Source organism: Lissotriton vulgaris, chromosome 4_1 (assembly GCF_964263255.1).
Source record: "Lissotriton vulgaris chromosome 4_1, aLisVul1.2, whole genome shotgun sequence".
NCBI classification, from domain to species: domain Eukaryota; kingdom Metazoa; phylum Chordata; class Amphibia; order Caudata; family Salamandridae; genus Lissotriton; species Lissotriton vulgaris.
The window spans coordinates 481436596-481458970 of NC_141691.1; the positions used below are offsets into that span (position 1 = coordinate 481436596).

General features: G+C 40.5%; 1 protein-coding gene across 1 annotated transcript in view; it reads left to right on the forward strand.

Moving 5' to 3' along the window:
- The window catches only part of DRP2 (dystrophin related protein 2), a 1191281-nt gene that overhangs the window by 974263 nt on the left and 194643 nt on the right, over positions 1–22375 (forward strand). Inside the window, exons 9-10 of the mRNA XM_086964637.1 lie at positions 9045–9105; positions 10894–10955. Of these exons, the coding sequence (XP_086820763.1) occupies positions 9045–9105; positions 10894–10955 (123 nt within the window). The remainder of the gene's footprint in view (positions 1–9044; positions 9106–10893; positions 10956–22375) is intronic.

Consider the following 22375-nt stretch of genomic DNA (forward strand, 5'->3'; position numbering starts at 1 on the left):
CTCATGGTGAAGGCGAGGTGGGGGTTGCACATGGGGGGTACCTGTGGTACCCCCCTGCATTTGCATACACAATGCGGCAGGCACCTCGAGGTGCCTGCCGCTTTGTGTATTCAAATGCATACCATGCATTTATAACATTGCGGCGGGTGCTGGTGTGAAAACCGCCCGCCGCAATGTTATAAATCCATGATTCGCCCGCCAGTGTGGCGGGCGCATCATAATGGGCATGGCTGTTTAATCACTAATGATGCCCAGGTTGGACTATGGGTGGCTACTCTTTGTGACCCACCCAGAGCTAAGCTGGTGCCATTAGGGCTTCCCTTAACTCTGCTGCTAGGCTCATAACAGGGTCGAAAAAAACTAATCACCTCACTCTTGATCTGAAATCCCTGACCTAGCTTCCATTTAAGGCAAGGATTCATCTGAAATTTGCCTGCAAGACCCTTAAAGCCCTCCATTTCAATACCTCAAGATACCTTGCAGAGAAGCTTGAATTATCTGGTGGCATTACTTGTCTAGAAGCTCCAGGTCATAACTGCTGAAACGACCTAATTAACAAGAAAACATATAACAAACCCTTCTCAGTTATTGCCCCAAGATTCTGTAACACAGTACCTCCTGTAATCAGAATTAACCCATCAACTGCGTCATTCAAGAAAGAAGTCAAAGGATACTGATGAACACATTTCTGCTGTAGAACTCATGAACTATACTCCAGGTCAATAGTTATCCTTTAGTCTGTCCGCTTCCTACCCCTCTCAGACTATGTACTTACTTCTCAGGTTGTTGTCTGTCTGGGTCCTAAGGTGTTTTCGCTAAGCGATTCGTCCATCCCCGGTTCCCATCTTTATGTTGATATTATTTCTATACATATCACCTTCAACGTAAAGCGCTGTGATACCTGCCAGGGTCTTGTTCACACTATATAAAACTTTATAAATAAAATTCCATGGTTGAAGAGCTGGAGTAGCAATATTTTACCACCTGAAACAATGGTGAATGGTTGTTTATCATTGGGACTTTAAAAGAATATGCTACTTTTGTCTATAGAAGCAGAAGCATTTGTTAACATCTGTAAAGTAAACAAAAGAACATAACCCAATACCCTAATACAAAACAATACAAGTAAAGCATAACTGGGCACACCATAGAAAACTGTCAAAACAGAGTACTACACAACAGCCACAGTAAAACCAATACAGATCAGCACTGCAGTCCATAGACAGCATAATACATAAACATCAAAAACAAATAGCAGCAAAAAAAATATGCATAATTATCATTTTCACACACTACCACCTCCAGAAACCTACTTTCATAATCTGGAGGTAAGAGCTGTTCAGTGCTATGTGCAGTTTTACCACCAAAGACAAGTAATAGCGACAGCCACAAAACCAACACTTATGCCACATATTCAGTGCAGCGGGATTGACTCACCAATGCAGGCTTAGTTTATTTATTTGTGTTTGGCTTTATGCTAGTCAGGCAAAACAAACATTAAACATCCATTAATGTGTTGTTCATTTGTATCAATATTTAAAATTGAAATCTGTCAGAATTCTCAGACATGTATCAGATCACAGATCTGAGGGGATACCATTCCGTGTTTATTAACCACTTACATCAGCTTTAGGCTTATTAATCTCAAAATGTATTAAAGCATGACAGTAACATAACCCATACAGCACATTTAGTACCAGCATATCATATACCTAATGTTCATCCATCTGAACCTCAAGTTCAAACTTCTATTCCATATACCTAAGTGTAAGCTTCACATCCTGTAATTTTCTTTAATAACAGCAGCCTTCATCCGAGCTGATGTAGAAATTCATTTCTTTGTTTGGATCTTATACTTAGCTCCATAAAATGCACTCTAAAAATATTAGCAAAATACTAGTAGACATTCAGTCTTGAACCTGAAAAAGATCTTCGCTCCCAATCCACAGTCCCTCAACAATAATCTATAATTCTATTATTTCAATGTCTCAATATATAAAAAGTCCCAATTTAAAACAGAATCTCACATTTTCATATTTCATAATGAAGGAATGCAATGCATCAACTTCCTGTATTTGCAATTGTCTAAAAACAGGTAGTAATACTTCACTTATTGATGTTAAAAATATGTGCAAAATACAATCAGGTGTACAAATGTAAAGTGCCCAGTGTTAGAGAAGGAACAAATGAAGTGAGTATGAGATTTGATTGTATTCTTCATCCTATTCATCTTCCCTTTGATAAATACAGGGGCTTGTCCCATTCTTTCTCCATCGTATACCTACCTTGTATATTTTTTTCAGTACAGTTGCAATTCACCTTTGTATTCAGTGACCAGTACGTGTGCATATCTTATTTCATTTTCATATCCCTCAAGATCATTTTTGAGCCCTTCCCAAGACTTTTCACAATCCTCTTTCTTTTTTGTTGTATTAACTCACAGGATTGTACTCACCATGATTTTTTTAAGGTATCATACCATGCAACTTTATTTGAAGGCAGTACATTTTTATTGTATACTTCAGCAAGCCCTCAACTGCTCCAGAAATAAACCAATAGTTCATTGTTCTCTGGTAATACTGAAATTGTCTGTTTATCAAACCTAATTTCAACCTTAATTTACAAAGGGCTGTGAACCTGGGGAGACCTAATCAGTTCTTCCATATACTCATCTCAACCATCAGGCTTCTTCTTACTTCTTTTTCTTCTAAAATATACAACCATGCAACATCAGATTCGCGTTTTTCATACAATATGATTCTTTCAACAGTTATGGACTTATTTACTAAAATATAATGAAAATTAAATACTAATGTCTTTTCATGATTTTCCTTTTCCTCATTGTCTTCAGTTTATAAACTCACTTTATTTGATCTTTTCTTTTTAAAAACTGAAAAGTTTTTGGGATCCCAATTTGTTAGTAAAATTTTGCAGAAGTTTTCTGCAAGCACTTTGGAGATTTTCATTACCTGTCTTCATATCATGGCCAGCCTCCAACATATCTTCCACAACCCTATTAGATGTGATGGTCCTCTTTGCATTAGTATTTCCTCCTTCCATGTCAACCCTCTTTGTTCAATCACATCATTAAGAGTCTAAAGGATTAACTTCAGTATGGGTTTGACCTTCTTTCTCATGTCCATTCAAATTATGAAAAGCGACCTCTTCACCTCTATATCTTTCTAGGTTCACTTCTATTAAATGTTGCAATATAGCTGTTAACAGGCAACTATTATGGTTGTAGTACGAAGATTCAAAATTGCTTCCAGAAAGTTTTGAATTGGCAGCAATTGTAGGATCAATTCTTGTCTGGGGAAACGTTTACTACATATTCTCATACGCCTAATAGGTGACTGCATTGTTTGTTCCAGTGCTATACAGCCATTTTTCATGAACAAGTCTGTCATGTATGGAAATGAAAATCATCTAGGATTTGATGAAAAGTTATTACAGGCTGTAATATTCTTTGGGTACAGGATTTGATATAATTTTTTCTTTAAACATTTTGCAATTCCCACACAACATGAAAAGAATGACATCTTCTCTTTTTCGTTTTGAACTAAATCACATGGCAATAATGCAAGTATCAAATTTTCACTTTGACTCCACAATTTCTTCCTTACATAGAGGTGTATTCCATACATTATTAACATTTTTCTACCAGCTTTGTTTTCATCATTAACTTTATTTGCTGTATTTCCACCTTGGTTGAATTCCTCCTAATAGAATGAATTTTATTCCGGTATCCTAAGATCGCTATCTATATGTCTATATGGGAATTAATTTCAACATGAACTATATGTTGTGATTTATTCCCTGGAACGAGTTCTGATTCATCTTTCCTTTTTTACTTAATTATCTTTCTTATCAAAGGGATTCTTTGCTTCTGTATTTATCATTTCCAACAATCTCTTCTCCAAAAGCTGACCTTTATCTTATTTCTTCCCCATTTTCAACTTTTTATATGCCTTTGGCATTGGCTCACAGTTTAGTCCTTGGTTTTAGTTTTTTTTGGTTTCCCAAAATAATCCATGATGGTAGTTCTCATGATCCTGGAATTCCTATACAGGGTGGATTTTCATGAAGGAATTTGGTTATTATAAAAGATATGTGAGCTATTGAGTAAATATATTAATTTGTGACATTACTAATAGTTTACACTAGATTCTACCTTTACCCTTTTTCAGTACTTTCTTTTTCATCATTCCTGACCTTAATGTCCTCAATGGACTTATTTCCAAACTGCCACTTCTCCTGTACTTCTTTTACTGATCAGAACAGACTCATATATTTTGTTGGAGATTGCTGCCTTTGTATTCGCCTTACTTAAATTATGTCTGACATACTTTTTTTTTTTTTTGGGTTTAACAAGCTTCACAAGAAAACCCAGAACTAATATTGAACTTTTATTTCCCAGCCCTCAAATGGATTTCTAAAAAAATTTCCAACAAGGCTTGAGATTATAAATAATACTTGACGACTAAGAAAATTCAAAAGCAACCCAAAGGGAGAATCAAGTATTGGAACAGTGTCCTCTGCACAATCACAGCTCCGGCCACTCCCCTGCTAGTTAAACTGAACCACCACACCGCAAGGGCGAGGCGGTCTCAGCACCATATTACCGCACCCCAGCCACAAAGAAGTGAAAAATATGCATAATGGCAGAGTATAGACAGCACGCCAAGTAGGGCCACAGGAGGGCATGAGTGTCCAACTGTTTTTGCAGGGGTTCAGTGTATAATAGAATGCACAACTAGAAAGTGCTCACTTTGGTCCTCTCCTCACCTGTCCTTGCGCGCCCAAAACCCCTTTGCGAATCTAGAGACTGAATCGATCCTGAGTTGGCTAGACTAAACTGAAGTAGAGACTGGAATTGACCAGAGACTCCCTCCGGACTTCAGCAACTCCAATACCATCAGTGTCTCTGGGGAACAATTCATTGAGGACCAGGAGGACAAAGACACAGCACTCCAAGACAACATAGCAACTGACATCGCGGCTGTAAGCCACACTGGTGCCACCTTCTCTCTGCATGGATAGATCCCAATGACAAGATGAGGCACCCCACAGCCCTCAATCTCAACTCACCCATCAGCTCCCTGATGGCAGGAGAGGAGGGGAGAGAGGGCCTGGGGCATCAGACAAACGACAAATAAAACGAGGGAAAAAATCCGGGCATGACAGGGCATGAACGCAGCCAGCTTCTTTCATGGCTCCAAGCATTTTGCTGATGCACAACCGGTAATCTTCTATTTGTCCTGCGTCCTCTGGCTAATTCCTCCTAGTGTTAGTAAAATGCAGGGCTTAACAATGCTTTGAAGATGCAGTTTAAAAGTACAAGACAGCCCATGAAATCAAGGTGGCTGATTAAATAGAACTCAGATATTATCTGGAAGTAAGTGCAAATTGCACAACTGTGGGATGCCAGCTGGGTGAGGTGTCCATATGAATAGCTTTTCGAAGTGAGTAGGAAGTTATGGAAAGCTTTGCTTGGCTTAGGTGCTCCTGGGAGCATTACCTGTGAGGAAGTTTAAATTCAGGGGTTCCATACTTTTAATTTATTTAGATCACATTGTGGGTATCTACAATTAATGATGCATGCAAGGAAAACATTACCAGTATAGGGTTCTGCCAATAGTTGGAAAGCTAGTCTCCATACTTCGAGCAGTGTGGAATCCCTCTTCTGTGTCTGATGATTGCAGATTAATCTGCCTTATCTTGTATCTGATTCCAACTCAGGAGGCACTGAAAAGTGCAACCTGGTTCCTGTTGTGAGCCATGAACTACTGTGACCAGCAGGTGGTCTGCTAAGGTGTCCCTCCTGTTAACAAAAATCCAAATATTCCTGGAGCATTTTGAACAGTGTACCAGCCATTCCGATCAGTATCGCCTAAACACAGAGACCAATAATGATGGGTTGAAAAGGGCTCATGTTTCCTGTACAGTCTTTGAGCAGTGGCTGGTAAAATATGAAAGTGGTGGGGGCAACAGGCCTACAAAATTAACTTAATTTTCCTGCCGCTTGACCACTGTCATTCGAGGGAGTTTAAAAACGCTGATCTCCCTTTTCTCGACGTACTCGAGTACCGGTCATGCCAACTTCCTACAAAGAGCTATGGTGGACAAAATCATAGCCAATCATAACGCTGCTTTCATTGTCTGTGTTTCAACACAAAGCTTGAAAGCAACATCTGGATTGGCTGGGCTGGATAACCCAGCGCTCTCTCCAAGTAAGGAGGGGTGGGTCTCTGTCCCCAGAATAATCTCATACAGCGCAGATTCAGAGGGCAAATTGAACCTAATGGCCAATCGGACATGCGCACTTCACGGCAACCATCAGGAGGATGGAGGATGTCACATGGTGCACTGTGACAGTGCCATACCTCCTCCACTGACAATACTGGGCCTACAGTCCTGCTGCCTGTCCCGAAGGTGTGGATCCTTATAATTAACGCTGCAGTGTGTGACGACTCACATTGGGGGTCGGCCAATGCTCCTAACGCTCCTTAAAAGGAACCACCCCTGCAATATTTGAGTTCTAGAGTGGCACAGGAATCATGAAGCACTACGATGGGCCCCACAGCATGCCACCTTGGTGGGAATTCTGACAGTGTGCAGAAAGGAGTTGAATTCCATACTGTTGGCAAAATGCTGAAAGTAGCACAGTCCACCTATGAATATGATTCAATTATGCACAAACCGCTCTGTTACAAAGTTCCTGAGACTGGTAGTGAGATAGTTACATGAGGTGGGATTTCAACATGCCCATACCTCGACAATCTGTTATTACATGCAGCATGACCAACATATGTAGTGCAGGGTAGATGGCAAACACATTTTTGCCTAGGATTGTTCTCAATATGGAGGTTGGATTCTGAACTTTGTGTACTTGTGCAAGGCACTGGAATACTGTCAAGAGATTCATACATTCAACAGTTGCCTGCTGTTACATTTGCGATCTTTCAGTCCTACATTTCTGAAAAATGGTTTTGACATGGGATTGTTAATATCTCTGTGAAGACTTCAATGCATTGTGTGTATTGCTTTGAGGCACCTTAAGGGGAGGGCTAAAATGTAGTGGGGGGTCTTATTTTCTTACATTTGCAAAAAATGTAGCTTGCTTGCAGCAGCGTCTGCGGTAAACGGAGGGTGGTGGAGTGCGGGCCGGTGTGGTCACACTGGAGGCATTGCGAGGAGGGGTACTACAATATTACAAAAAATAAAACGTACATTTTGCTGCCGGCCGCTCCAGCATCGCGTACCATCACACCGCCACTATTCTTCCTGGCTGCTGGTCCCAGCAGCCCCTGGGACAGATTCCCTGTCCAATCCCCGCTCTGCTGCAGAGTGGGGATTGGTCTCAGCAGAAAGGAAAGATGCCCTGCTCAGAACAGGGAGTCTGTGGGGTTTCTCCAGCCTGGCTGCTCAATGCAGCTGGGCTGGAGAACAGGTAAGTGCGCATGTGTGTTTTGGTCGGCCTGAGAAGACCGGACAAACACACATGAGCACTTGGGGAGTGGAGTGCACTGGCACTCCTCCTCCCCCTCCCATGCCTAAGCCGCACCCCTCCCAACCATGTTGGCTAAGAGCCGGCAAATGTAAATTAAAACAATGCAAGAATATTGTTTTATTTTATTTTACATTTGCTGGCTCTGAGCCAAGCAGTGGGGTGACGTTAACCGCCACTGCTTGTTTATCTAGTTTTGTAATAGGTTTCAGAATGGTACATACCTTTGGTTCTTGAGGGGATGCAGCATTGCTTAATTTTAGTCACTGTTTCTATGCTCAGCACCGTCACTTAATTCTCAACACCAGCTCTTATCCGTGGCTCTGTTTGTCTAACTTAGAGATAAGCACAACAATAAAGTGCTTAATAAGTCAATACACCTTAAAAATAATAATACTTGCCACCCACGCCATTCTTATAGGTTTTAGAAGCCTGGAATAGTCCAAATTATCACACTTGTAGGAGTGTGTTGGTTAGTGGTTGTGTTGGTATTCACATTGGCAGCGCTGGAAGGAACAATGGGTGTTGTGAGCCACAGTGACCTCCTGAGAAGGCCCAGGCACTTACATGTTTACAACTAAATACTGGCATGCAATCACTTTCATTCCAGCATTCAATGAGACTGACAGTAATTAACTCTTGAAAAACCCAGTGCTCTTGGTCACCATGTCTTCTGTTCATAGATTGGGGACGTTTATGTTGTTGGTTCATTCAGAGACTTTGTTGCAAATTTAATGTCATGTCACAAATATTGTTATCATTTAACAATTCATCTGAAACTTCCTGCTCCAATTTCAGAGGAGGTAAAAAGTCTGTCATATTGTATGAATGTTACCTCCCGTTTTGTAATTAACTAAGTCAGTAAGGAAACCAGGTAGCCTTTTTGTGACATTTGGTTCCGCAGAACAAAATACGTAGATGGATTAAGGCCAGTGCTGCTCTGAACTACATTATGACAGGGAAGGCAAATCATGGAAGATCTGCTAAAGCAGGGCAACCTGATGGGTACAGGTATGAGGAGTCCTTTTAGTTAAATGTCATCAAGACTGCGAGAGGCATCATTCCTCAAACATTTGTTCACCACTATTCTTAGATAGATGGTGATCCTGAGGAAGAAAGAGGCTGTGTTTGTGGGCACCCAGTGAATTTGATTTTTTGCGATGATGCATTTGGATGTATGGGCATCATGTTGGCCTATTATTCGGCCTATCAGTTGGGATGAAGACAAGGGATGTGAGGGTAATCCCCAGGCTAATAGGACTTTGGGCACGGGCGACTTGTTCATTGCTAGGAGAACTGTGAGCAGGGTTGTTAGTTGCTGGTCCCTTGGAAGAGGTTTGTAGAGCTAGTTTAATTCTTCAAAATGGCAGGCTTCCTTCCCAAGAGGTGCGGCTACCTCAATAGTGAGGAATACGATGAAGAAAAGTGCCACTAGAACTAATAGAGATTACCAGTAAGTAATTAAAAAATTACATTATTTGAGAAAAGTGCATGGAAAGTAGTGGTATAACTGTAATTTTACTCTCTCTGTTTACAGCTTCTGTCCAGGTTCCCTGGGAAAGAGCTATTTCACCAAACAAAGTGCCCTACTACATAAAGTGAGTCTACCTCAAATCCAGCAGTGACTGTCGTATTTGTAATGCTTTATGTTCTCCTTTTTTTTCTAATATTGATTTATTTTCTTAGCTCTTCTTAGAAGGAAATGATTTCACAGTTAGAATGCTAGAAAAACAGTTGGATTTGATTTGGAAAAATGTTTTTCAGAACTCATCTCCAGGCCTATGCAGCTCCTGCAGCACCTTGTGGAGCGGACATGAACCAGACATGTCCTGAAAAAAGTCATCCGGTCATTTTCTAGCCCATCAATCCAGTAGGCGTTCCCCAAGGAAAATGGCATTATTGTCTGTGGGGTCAGCCATATAATGGCTTCCCCCCCAGTGTGCAGTCTAAATTTTACAGGGAGGTTAGGAGAGGCTGCTTAATCTATGGCCCTACCACCAGCTCTTATTTACTTCCTGGCTCCCCATACATTTTTGTAGTGAGGTGTAACTAGGGTGTCATACTAGTGGGCGAATTTTTAATTTTCTGAAGAAACGTTTAAGTTACTGGCAATCAGAAACTTACTCCCAGAGATTGACACAGGAGTTCTGATGTCTCTGCACTATACTTTGAGGGCTAAACCCATTGTGCCTGTAGAGGAAGCCTAATTTTCTAGAAAATATGGTTTAGAGTGTCTAAGGAGTTACATGGTGAGAGAGTTACATGAAAAACATACATGATGTTCTCTTGAGGAGACCTCTGTAATATTAGTCGATTGGTGAATCAGCAAGGCTGGTGGGCCTTTGCAAAACTGAGTAACAAAATCCTGACGAATGCAGAAGAAAAGGCGAATTGGATCACATGTGTGCTTTCTAGCAATTTTGTCACACATGCTGAGGGTCAATGTTTAGTGTATTTAATGGTCATCGGTTGGGCATTCTTCTTACATGGACCTTCATAATTTCACCAATACATTTGGAAGATTCACAATGTGCCAAACGAGGTAGGAGCTTAGCGAGTACTTTGCTTCCATGTCGCTAGGATTGGGTGATGAAAAGGCTAAATGGCCAGTTGATAGTTAGGGTCCTGAAGCTCAATACCTCTGTGTGCAAAATTGAGATACTTGTTTTTATATTGCAGTGATGCTTCATATGTTATGTATGCACAATTTATCTCAGGTGATTGTAATTGTTTTTATTTAGATCATGTGCACTTTACCGATATGTGAAGGAATTCACCATCCAATGAGGTCATAACTTTTTATTGATTGAGTTTTGGCTTCAATGTGTTCTGTTACAGTATATTGCTGATTAGACACTCTACAAGGACTAAACTTTGGTGACTAATATAATTGTGATTATACGTGTTTCAGAGGACACTCGAGTAAATTAATTTAGTTTAGCATTGAAAAAGCTCATTGGTTTATAGGCCTGAGTGAAACGTGTTCGCTGATCAACTCATATGAAGAGATTCAACTTTTCTTGTTTAAAATTTAAATAGGTTGAATACACCATTGAGCCTTTTATGTATAAATGTACATCAAACACTCATTTTATGAACTCACTGAATGATCAGTTACTTCAGGTATCTGTGAAGCATACATAATCTAATTACTTATTGATCATGTAAATCATCATTATCATATTTCTCAATTCTGCAAGATGTTTTATTTCTGATATGCCTTTTTATCTATCGTTTCTTTGTACATTCATTAAAGTTTTTTCAGCCTTCGTTATCCGTAAACTGCAAGTTATAAAAGTGATACTGTTTACACCACCGAATAGCATGTTACATAACTCATTTCATCATGTTTCTATGTTTCATTTTGCTGCTTTCTGATGATACAGCCACCAGGCTCAGACTACATGCTGGGACCATCCCAAGATGATAGAGCTGTACCAAACCTTAGGTAAGTAAGTGTGTACTCTGTTAATCACTTGTTTTCTGATTATCTTTCTTTTTTTCTTTCTTTTCTGTGCCTCTTTTCTAATTGCAATTTTCTGTTGTATATGATTTTGAGTACCAAGTATCCATAAGACATGGTTTTGATTGAAGCAGACTGTATATTTCCAATGAAAACAGGTCGGCCTCATTAAAATATTCCGACGAGTTAATACCTTGCAGAGTACTGAATGCTCCTATCTATTGTTCTTGCTTTTCAAAATGTAAACCTGTGTGTATGTGTGTGTGTGTCCCTATTCCTAGTATATTAAGGTGACACAGAGAAGATGCATCACTAAACAAGCAAATGATGAAAGCGTTACTCCAGGTATCTTGTTCTGAATAAAAGAAAGATTCTTCTGCCTCAGCAATCATAACCACAGAGAACAGAGGACCATCTCTATAGTCTTGGCAGTGACTGTCACGCATCACACACAATACATTTTGGATGTCTCAGTCACGAGAGAGCAGCACGTTCAAGATTCTGTGATCCAGTAATCAGCCAACAACCAGACAACAAGATAGCAAGTACCAATATGGGGGAAGAACCCTGTGCAGACTGATCACTGACCAGTGCACACAATACTACCATTAATATACACAGAATTTAGGAGTTTTCCCTCCTCTACATGGCAATAGAACAATTTATAATTGACTAATAAAAGAAACCATAATATAGTCCTGATAATTGACTGTAAAATCTATTTGTCAACGCCCCTCTGACCATTTGTGACACAAGCTTATTTCACCAACAGCACATATTTACTTTTTGTTGAGCAGCCACCCCGAATTTTCCTCCTGCTGATATCCTGCCATAAATATTTGTCTTATTCTCCTTTTAAAACTCTTCACTCCGTTCACCAGATTTTTTGTTTATCCTTATCACTTGCCACCTTCACACAGCATGTTACCTTACACTTGTACCCATCATATCTATATTCCAATCAACCCTCTTCCACCAATACCACAATACCTAACAGCGGGATTGTCCTCTTGGAAGATGAACATCCCTACAAGCATTTGCTAACAGATGTTGAATATGTTATTTTCGAACATTTACCCATTCAAAATGTTCATACTGGTAGCCTGTAGGCGATTATGAATAGGCTTATCACTAGACTGGGCGCGATCTACGCTTTTGATCAACCAACCATATTTGTGTACGTCCTTAGATATTCCCATCCAGTAACTTAAATGCCCTAATGTTGGGCCTCTGTATCTGCAGAAATTCAAATAGAGTAGCCAATGCAATTATTTTAAAAGCATCATTTGAGTAACTTACCCTACCGACTCCCAGCTAAAAAAACAATGCTTCTTGGAGTGATGTTTGTCCAGTATCAGAAAGGGATGTTCTCAACATCATCACCAAGCTTAAACCATCCTCGCATACCAGAGATCCTCTTCCTGATTTGGTACAAGAACTAAAACACATCATTGCCCCACTATGGACCAATATTATCAACTCTTCCTTTGCCACTGGTATTGTTCCTGCTTCCCTCCAACTAGGCCAAATTACCCCCATCATCAAAAAATACAGCGGCTGATCCCAACGACTTAAACAACCTGCGCCCTATCTCCAACCTTCCCTTCTTATCCAAAGCCCTCGAAAAATGCGTCCTGATGCAGTTGGACAAACACATCGACACATTCAACCTCTTAGACGTTTTTCAATCAGGTTTTAGAAAGGGATGCAGCACGGAAACAGCTATGCTCAACATTACTGATGACATACATCGGTCCCTGAACAAAGATGAATCCTCCCTCCTCATTCTTCTTGACCTCTCTGCTGCCTTTGATACTGGTACCCATGTCACCGTACTCAACATTCTCAAAGACCGTTTCAGTTTTGATGGTGATGTTCTCAAGTGGTTCTCAAGTGGTTCACCTCTTATTTCCAAAATAGAACTCAACAAATTAAAGTCAGTGGTTGCCTTTCCAAACCTCAACCTGTCTCCTTGGGCGTTCCACAGGGCTCTATCCTTTCTGCAACTCTTTTCAACCTCTTCAAGGAACCTCTCACCATTATTCTTAAACAAACAAAAATCAGTTATCACCTCTACGCCGATGACACACAACTATACTACAAGATTAAATCCCACAATGACATCTTACATCTTAACGATGCGCTGACCAAGATTTAATTATGGTTCCATCAACACCACCTCAAACTAAACCTACAAAAAACAGAAATCATCCTATTCTCTCCCAAGAACAATTCGCTCCCTATTCAACACTGGATCACGGATATTAAATCTCTCAACTGCTCTCTCGTCATCTCCAAATTGGTGAAATCCCTTGGTATTAGCGTTGATCAGAACCTCAGTCTTACTCCCCATATAAAAAACTCAGCAAAAAGTGCTCTTTTCACACTACATCACCTTAAAAAAATTAAACCCTTCATTCCAGCAGTTGTACAATCACTGGCCCTGTCTAGAATAGACTATGGCAATGCCAGTCTTGCTGGCACCCCTAAAGTCCAACTTGCCCCTATCAAATCCGTTTTTAACCTTGCTGCCAGGCTCATTTCTGACTGTAAGTGATACGATCACATCGCCCCTGTTCTCAAAAACCACAAATGGCTTCCAATCGAAGACCGATCCACATCCAAGATTGCCTGCCTCACACACAAAGCCCTTCACCAAAATACTCCTTCTTACCTATCTGACAAACTCCAAAAAGCTGGGTGTACTAGAACATTGAGGAGCACTACTGCTCTTGTCCTAGTCTCTCCTCAGCTAAAAAAGAAAGCAACTCAATCTCGCTCATTCTCTAGTAACGCCCCTTCTATCTGGAATACTCTTTCCAAAGATCAACCCTGTAACCCTACTTACCCTGCTTCAAAAAAACCCAAGCTGCTCCTTCTCAACAAATATTGGGGTCCTTAACTCATTTACTGCGGCCGCAATTTTGCGGAAGTGCAGCACTTCCGCAAAACGGGCGGGGCTGCGTCGGCCATTGGCCGACGGCAGCACTTGGGAGGTAGTGCTGTCATCGGCCAATGGCCGACGGCAGCATGGAAAGGGTTAATTATACTTATTGTCTCTGGCCATGAACTCCTCCTCTAGTCACTACTTATACAGGCTCCCCTCTACTTATAACTCACCTCATCCCTCCCTTCCATAACTGTACCTAAATCTCCCCCCTTTCTCCAACTATTGACATACTATACAATTCTTCTCTGTCTTCCTGATCTACTATCTTCAATCTGCTACATGATTTTGAACTTCCTAACTTTAAATCACTCTTAAAGTTCAACTGCCTTACCCATTTTAGCAATTGTACTTAGTTTGGCCTGTCTTTATGTTTAACCAGATCCTGTAAAGCGCTCTGATACTCTTGGATCGGGTCCAGCTAGCTCTATATAAAACCTTTAAAATAAATAAACAGTTGTCTCAACTTTCAGCGTCGGTAAACGTTTGGCTAGTCTCCTGATAAATGATAATATTTCTAATGCAAATATAATTGATGAATACAATATACAGAGGGGCAGATGAATGTTAACTGGCGCATCCCCAGCGATGCGCCAGTTAACATGCGCCACAGTGTGCCACAGCTCCGCCAGCCATGGTGCGCCGCATTTATAATGCGGCGCACCATGGTGCAAAAATGGCACAGATGCGTGACGCATCTGTGCCGGAAATGTGTCGCATTGCTGGAGTTGCGTCGCAAGCGCGACGCAGCTCCAGCAAGGCTCGGGGGTGCCCCATTTTAACAATGCTGCGTCAAGACCTACGCCTGCTTCAAGCAGGCGCAGGCTTTTGACGCAGCATTGGCTTAAAAGTGACTGAGTGAAATCTCATAGATTTCACTCAGCCACTTTTGCGAGGCGCACCTGCCCCGGAACGCCCACCCTGCGCCGGAACGCCCACAAGCGGCGCAGGGCTTTACAACGTGACGCATCTGCCTAGATGCGTCACGTTGTAAATCGTTCGTAGGGATGCGCCACGTTTACGCCGCCTTGCGTGACGCAACAGCGGCATAAACGTGGCGCAAGGGCCTCATAAATCTGCCCCAGAATATTTTGTACATTATACAGCATGTGCCTGTTGCAATACCAAAGGCGCTTTTTCTTTCCTATGTGCCGTTTCTCTCACTTACCAGTGGGATGGCCACTATGAGTTAGTAATACCCCTTTTGAATTTCAAAGGTCACAGCTGGCCATCTTCTGTGAATTCATCAGCAATTTCATTTTTTAAATATTCACTAGCTTTCCACGTAACTTAGTCTATTCAGATTGTTTCAAAGTTTTGTTTGCAAATTATTTTAATGTACAGTGCGATTACCCCAGATCAGATAATCCATGTTTTATTGCGTGCATACAATGCAGCTACTAAAATAATGACAATAGCAACAACGTAGTCAACTTAAAGAAAATAGGAATCACAACAAATACATATACATAGCCCATAATACCCCATAACTTAACATATTTATTTAAAGTACAGTTGACTTATTGTTCCAGCTGCTGATAGGTGTAAAGTGTGCCAGTTCATGTTGAATGCCATATAATTGTTTTGTGCTTGTATGATTTATCCCTTCTGGGCTTACAGTTGTTTATCATCGGATTTGGGGTGAAAGTTGCATCCAAAATGAATCCCATCCCATTACTACACCAGTTCTCCCAGTCTAGCACTTTAAATGCCTGCTAGCATCTTCTTCAGCTTGTGCCCAATTATATAATTCAGAGCCCCATGCTTCTAAAGGTAGGCAGACAAAATATCGAATTTTAAATATCGACATACAATAATGTTGATGCTTAAATATCGAAGGGACATAATATAAAAGGTAAGTTATATCGATATTTTTAATAACGATGGGACAGAATTTCGAAGGTAAGTAATATCGATTTTGTTAATATCGATGTTAGTAATATCGATGTTACTAATATCGATGTTACTAATATCGATTTTTATATGATTTTTATGTATATTATTATATATTTAATATGTATTTTATTTTTATTTATGTAATTTGAGTAAATTTTGTTTTTTAGTACCGTAGCAGGTTGTGGGTTTATAGGGGAATAGGGTGGGAAGTAATTTAATTATACTAAATTAATTATTAATTTGTAGGAATTATAAATTAATTTTAATTAATTGTTAATTACATTTTATTAATTGGTAATTCATTTTAATTCATTGATTAATTGATAATTATGTTCTGTAGCGGGTTATGGGTTAATAGGGGAATAGGGAGGGGAGTAATTTAATTATACTATATTAATTATTAATTTTTAGGAATTATACATTAATTTTAATTAATTGGTAATTACATTTTATTAATTGGTAACTAATTTTAATTAATTGATTAATTGATAATTATGTTCTGTAGCGGGTTATGGGTTTATAGCGGAATAGGATGGGAAGTAATTTAATTATACTAAATTAATTATTATTATTTAGGAATAGCAAATTAATTTTAATTAATTGGTAATTAATTTTTATTAATTGGTAATTAATTTTAATTAAATGATTAATTGATCATTATGTTCTGTAGCGGGTTGTGGGTTTATAAGGTGGGAAGTAATTTAAATGTAATTAAGTAATAATGTATTTTAATTAATTGTTTTGTTAATTATAATATTGTTAATTAATTATTAATTGGCAATTAATTATTATTGATTGGTATTTATTATTAATTTATTTTTACTTAATTATTTATTGATAATCATGTTTTAATAATTTTGTATTGGTATTTGTAAATAGTTTATATTTATTTAATAATAAATTTTTTAAATATTTTAAAATATTAATTTACTTATAAGTATGTTATTTTTAACTATCCAACACTTTCCCTACTGTTGCACTCTCTGGAGTTGGAATATTAATTTTTACCACTGCACTATCCAACACTTTCCCTACTGTTGCACTCTCTGGAATGGAATAGTAATTTTTACCCCTACGCTATCCAACACTTTCCCTACTGTTGCACTCTCTGAAGTTGGAATAGTAATTTTTACCCCATGCTATCCAACACTTTCCTTACTGTTGCACTCTCTGGAGTGGGAATAGTTATTTTTACCCCTACGCTATCCAACATTTACAATTTTTTTTTTACATTTTTATTAATTTTTATTTATATTATTGTTTTATGTCTATACATTTATTTGTCATTTATAATATTTGTATTTATAAGAAATTTAAATAATTTTTTAAAGTTATTATTAAGGAAGTATATATTATGTATTTGCAGCTAGATTCATCAAAGAGCCGTTTTGCGAGTCCTTAATAGCGATTATTAAGGAATCGCTATTAAGGACTTTCAAAACGGGATTCATGTAGGAATCGCTAAATAAATTGCGATTCCTACACATTCCTTATTTGCGATTAGCAAATTGCTAATCGCAAATAAGGAATACTCCCCATTCATTCCTATGGGCCTAAAGGCCCATAGGAATGAATGGGGAGTATTCCTTATTTGCGATTAGCAATTTGCTAATCGCAAATAAGATAGCGATTTAAAGGGTGCCAGGGGTGTCCAAAGGACACCCTTCAGCACCCCTGAAATGCAAATTTACACAGGTGTTGCGCACACACATTTCCAAAGTACATGTGTGTGTGTAACATGCAACAGAGAAAAATGCACTAAAGTGCATTTTTCTATTTTTTCGCTATTTACCACGAAGTCAGACTTCGTGATAAATAGCGGCCAAATATTGCGAATTCGCAATTTAAAATTGGTTAATGAATTGCATTAAATGCAATTCCTCGCAAATATGCGATTTCGCAAATAGCGATATTTGCATTTGGGATGATGAATCCCAAATGTAAAAATTGCGTTCGCAAAGGGCCATATTCTCAGAATCTGGCCCTTTGCGAGCGCAATTTCCTTTCATGAATCTAACCAAATATTCTTTCAACAGCGTTCGTTATCCACAGAACGTACCCGGACACCTCAGGATGCTTTTGCATAAGTGAATTTAATAGCAGGAAACATCGCGTTTCGCCATGAGGCTTGTTCACGTCTCAGCGTCAAACAGTTACTTGCTTGTTTATATACAAAGTGAAAATCACCTCCAGTGTAAAGAACGCATACCCAATGTGGCGGCCATTTTGTAGTTTGCAACTTATGTCATAATATGCAGGCAAATGATATACTTAAACCAACATTAACAAAATATTTCTTCATATTTATATACTTTTCCATATTTCAAACCATGATTTTAAATTAGGAAGCAGGTGTTATTAATATCCGTTAGTCCGAATTTTCTCAACCAAGGCCATCATTACATTGTAAAATACTTCATCATATAATTTGCATCAAAGAAATAAATCAATTTCATAAACATTAAGCAATGTATTACCGCCGCATTCAATTCAATAAAGATTTGCGGAAAGAGAAAATGGACTTAGCGCTTTCTGTATTAGCCAATTCCGCCCAAGTGGGCTTTAGTACATCAATTTCATTCATCTTCTCACAACCATTAAGCATTGTATTGCCGCCGCAATCAATTCAATAAAGTTTTTTTATGAAAAAATCAAAAACGGACTTAACGCTTCCTATATTGGCCAATTCCGCCCCAGTGGGCTTTCATATAACCCTAAGTTCAGCCCAAGTGGGCAAATGTCATGGTATAATTAATTCCATTCTGCTGTAAGTAAATCCCTTGCTCATAGTTGCCACGTATGATGATGTGCTCAACCCAACCTAAAATAGTTAAAAACATAAATTGGACTGCAGAAATCAATACATACACCTATTTACAGTTCATTCTATCAAATGCACAGCTAATTCCTCGCTCGAGTTCAAACCATTTGGGGACATACAGCCAAAATCAATAATATATCTCTTATTACAATTTTCATAGGGTCAGCTGTTGATTGCCTCCCCTTACTTCCATCTCAACCTTGTCAATAACTACCATCCTCAAGAGATCCTCATTTTGAAAGTGTGATTCAAAGAAATGTTGTGCTACTGGGTATTGTGGGTTATTGTTACTTATAGCACGCACATGTTCCATCACTCTTTTCTTTGCACAGTGTATAGTGCTGCCCACAGAAAATTAATAACATGGGCATATTAATACATACACACAGAACATGGTGTTGCAGGTTAGCATTTTGCGTATTTCAAATTTCCTATCAGAATTGGGGATGTTTAAAAATTCACAATCTACACTTTTTTTGCAAGCTTTGCAATCTCTGCAACATTTAAAGCCTGCCCTTTCTTTTCTGGCTGATTTAGTAGTTACATGATTTTTACTCAGATCGTCCCTAAGCGATCTACTCTTTCTGAACGTGATCTGTGGGTTGCTACTGATATGTTTTTAAAGATGTTCATCTGTTGCTAAAACATGCCAGTGTTTCTTAAAAATTCTCTTGATCTCATTGGCTTGTCCAGAACGCTAGGCTCTCCCTTGTCAGCTGATCTCTCGACTGTTACATGCGCTGTGCGCGCTGTAGGACCAGAGCTGCTGTGTATTTTTAAACTACCTCGTTTTTCATTTTATTTGGTTTCTGTGCATTTTCCCCTGTTTTTAAAACTTGCCTGGCCCTTACCTGCACTCTAACTTACGGGAACCACACCGCTGTTGGGCGGGTCCGCATCATCGCGTAATTGCACTTCAGGAGCGCCATTTTGAAAGTACTCGGTGCCGCTTTTCGGCGCGATCAGGTAGGCTTGACGCTCTAGTCGTCAGAAGGACGCTAGGCGTGTATTTAAGCCACGTAAACGCTAGGCTCTCCCTTGTCAGCTGATCTCTCGACTGTTACATGCGCTGTGCGCGCTGTAGGACCAGAGCTGCTGTGTATTTTTAAACTACCTCGTTTTTCATTTTATTTGGTTTCTGTGCATTTTCCCCTGTTTTTAAAACTTGCCTGGCCCTTACCTGCACTCTAACTTACGGGAACCACACCGCTGTTGGGCGGGTCCGCATCATCGCGTAATTGCACTTCAGGAGCGCCATTTTGAAAGTACTCGGTGCCGCTTTTCGGCGCGATCAGGTAGGCTTGACGCTCTAGTCGTCAGAAGGACGCTAGGCGTGTATTTAAGCCACGTAAACGCTAGGCTCTCCCTTGTCAGCTGATCTCTCGACTGTTACATGCGCTGTGCGCGCTGTAGGACCAGAGCTGCTGTGTATTTTTAAACTACCTCGTTTTTCATTTTATTTGGTTTCTGTGCATTTTCCCCTGTTTTTAAAACTTGCCTGGCCCTTACCTGCACTCTAACTTACGGGAACCACACCGCTGTTGGGCGGGTCCGCATCATCGCGTAATTGCACTTCAGGAGCGCCATTTTGAAAGTACTCGGTGCCGCTTTTCGGCGCGATCAGGTAGGCTTGACGCTCTAGTCGTCAGAAGGACGCTAGGCGTGTATTTAAGCCACGTAAACGCTAGGCTCTCCCTTGTCAGCTGATCTCTCGACTGTTACATGCGCTGTGCGCGCTGTAGGACCAGAGCTGCTGTGTATTTTTAAACTACCTCGTTTTTCATTTTATTTGGTTTCTGTGCATTTTCCCCTGTTTTTAAAACTTGCCTGGCCCTTACCTGCACTCTAACTTACGGGAACCACACCGCTGTTGGGTGGGTCCGCATCATCGCGTAATTGCACTTCAGGAGCGCCATTTTGAAAGTACTCGGTGCCGCTTTTCGGCGCGATCAGGTAGGCTTGACGCTCTAGTCGTCAGAAGGACGCTAGGCGTGTATTTAAGCCAGTCATGCTGACGCGCAGCGGTCACGCGCTGTGGGGACGCCAGATTGACGCCGGAGTTACGCCAGAGTTCAGCCCGTCTGCGCCCGTCCGCGCTGAGGACGCGCTGCAGGACGGGCTGGACCCTGGGTCTCCTGGCGTTTACGCGCCTTCCTCCCGGGGGGATCTATATGCCACCCTTCTATCCCTTAGACCCCCTGCGTTCTGCTGCCATCATCAGCTTAGACCCGAGGTATTGTGTCGCGCCCACTTGTGTCCCTCTTGTAACGTTCCTTTTGCCGGTCCTACTCAGGACCGCAGTCATTCAATCTCTTCTTTGCCGGCCAGTCATACCTCCCAATCCAAACATGGATTTTTGTATCAATGCGCGCTCATTGATCAAACATGGGATTGAATTTCACGATTTTGTTAGTTCAAGGAATCCTGACTGGATCTTTGTTACAGAAACGTGGGCTACCGAGTCCTCTGGCCATGATCTGCTTTTGGCCATACCTGAAGGATATACCTTTTTAAGGTTAGACAGAGAGCGCTGTAGAGGGGGTGGAATTGCCATTCTTTTTAAATCTACTCTCACATGTACCATAAAACCCTTATCGGTCTCTACGGATCCTTTTGAGGCGCTTTACTTTTGTATTGTGCATACCCCGGTGAGCTCCTTTTCTGGCATACTACTTTATAGGCCCCTGGGTCTAGAGCTAACTTTTGCTCAGAACTTTTTAGAATTTTGGAACCTTATTTTGGTAGACCCCATCTCACTATTCTGGGCGACATTAATTTTCACTTAGAGGATTTTACTTCGAAAGAGACCTGCTCCCTGCTCAACTCTCTGGAGGCATGTGACTTTGTCCAACGAGTTCTCCTCCCGACTCATAAGGCGGGGCATATCCTTGACGGGATCTTTTCCAACGACCCCAGATTAGGTGTTGGTACTCCGGTCCCGATTACCTGGTCTGACCACTTAGCAGTCCCGCTGTTTCTAGACATCCCCTGCCCCGTTGTCATTGCGGGCTCTGGTAAAAAACAACTCAAAAGGAGCTTCAAAAATTTTACTTCGGAGGCTGTGGCCCCTTTTATTCTCAACGCCCATATTTCAACTCAGCGGAAGGTGGATGAGTCGGCCCAAGAACTCGCTGATGCTATCACCAGAGCCGCTGACGAACTAGCCCCCCCTTCCCTGAAACCTGCAGCTAGACAGAAGCCAACTGCCCCCTGGTTTTCCGTCGATCTGAGGCTTCTTAGACAATCTTGCAGACAGAAGGAACGCAGGTGGCGTAAATCCTGGGATCTCAAGGATAGAGAAGGCTATAAGAGCCTACTAGGAGAGTACAAAAAGAGAGTCATTAAGGAGAAACAGGACTACTTTTCCAATTTAACCTGTTCCTTAACATCTTCCAAAGAGCTCTTCAAAATAGTGGACTCTTTGTGCTCTCTCCAGGTCCCCGATCCTGTAGTCGCTTCCCAGGAGCTATGCAATGATATATCAGACTTTTTCTACAAAAAGATAGATGATATCTACATAGCTCTAAAGTCGCAGGGGAACTCGCTTAATGCTTAGGATTTCTCCCAAATTACAAGTCTGGAAGCCTGGACTACAGAATCCTCTCACTCCCTTGATCATTTCCCTGCCCTTTCGCTAGAGGATCTTAATAGCCTGTTGGACAAAACTAAATCGTCATCTCCACTTGATCCAGTTCCTCTGAAAGTACTGAAGAACTGCAGAGAGATTATTCTTCCTTCGAT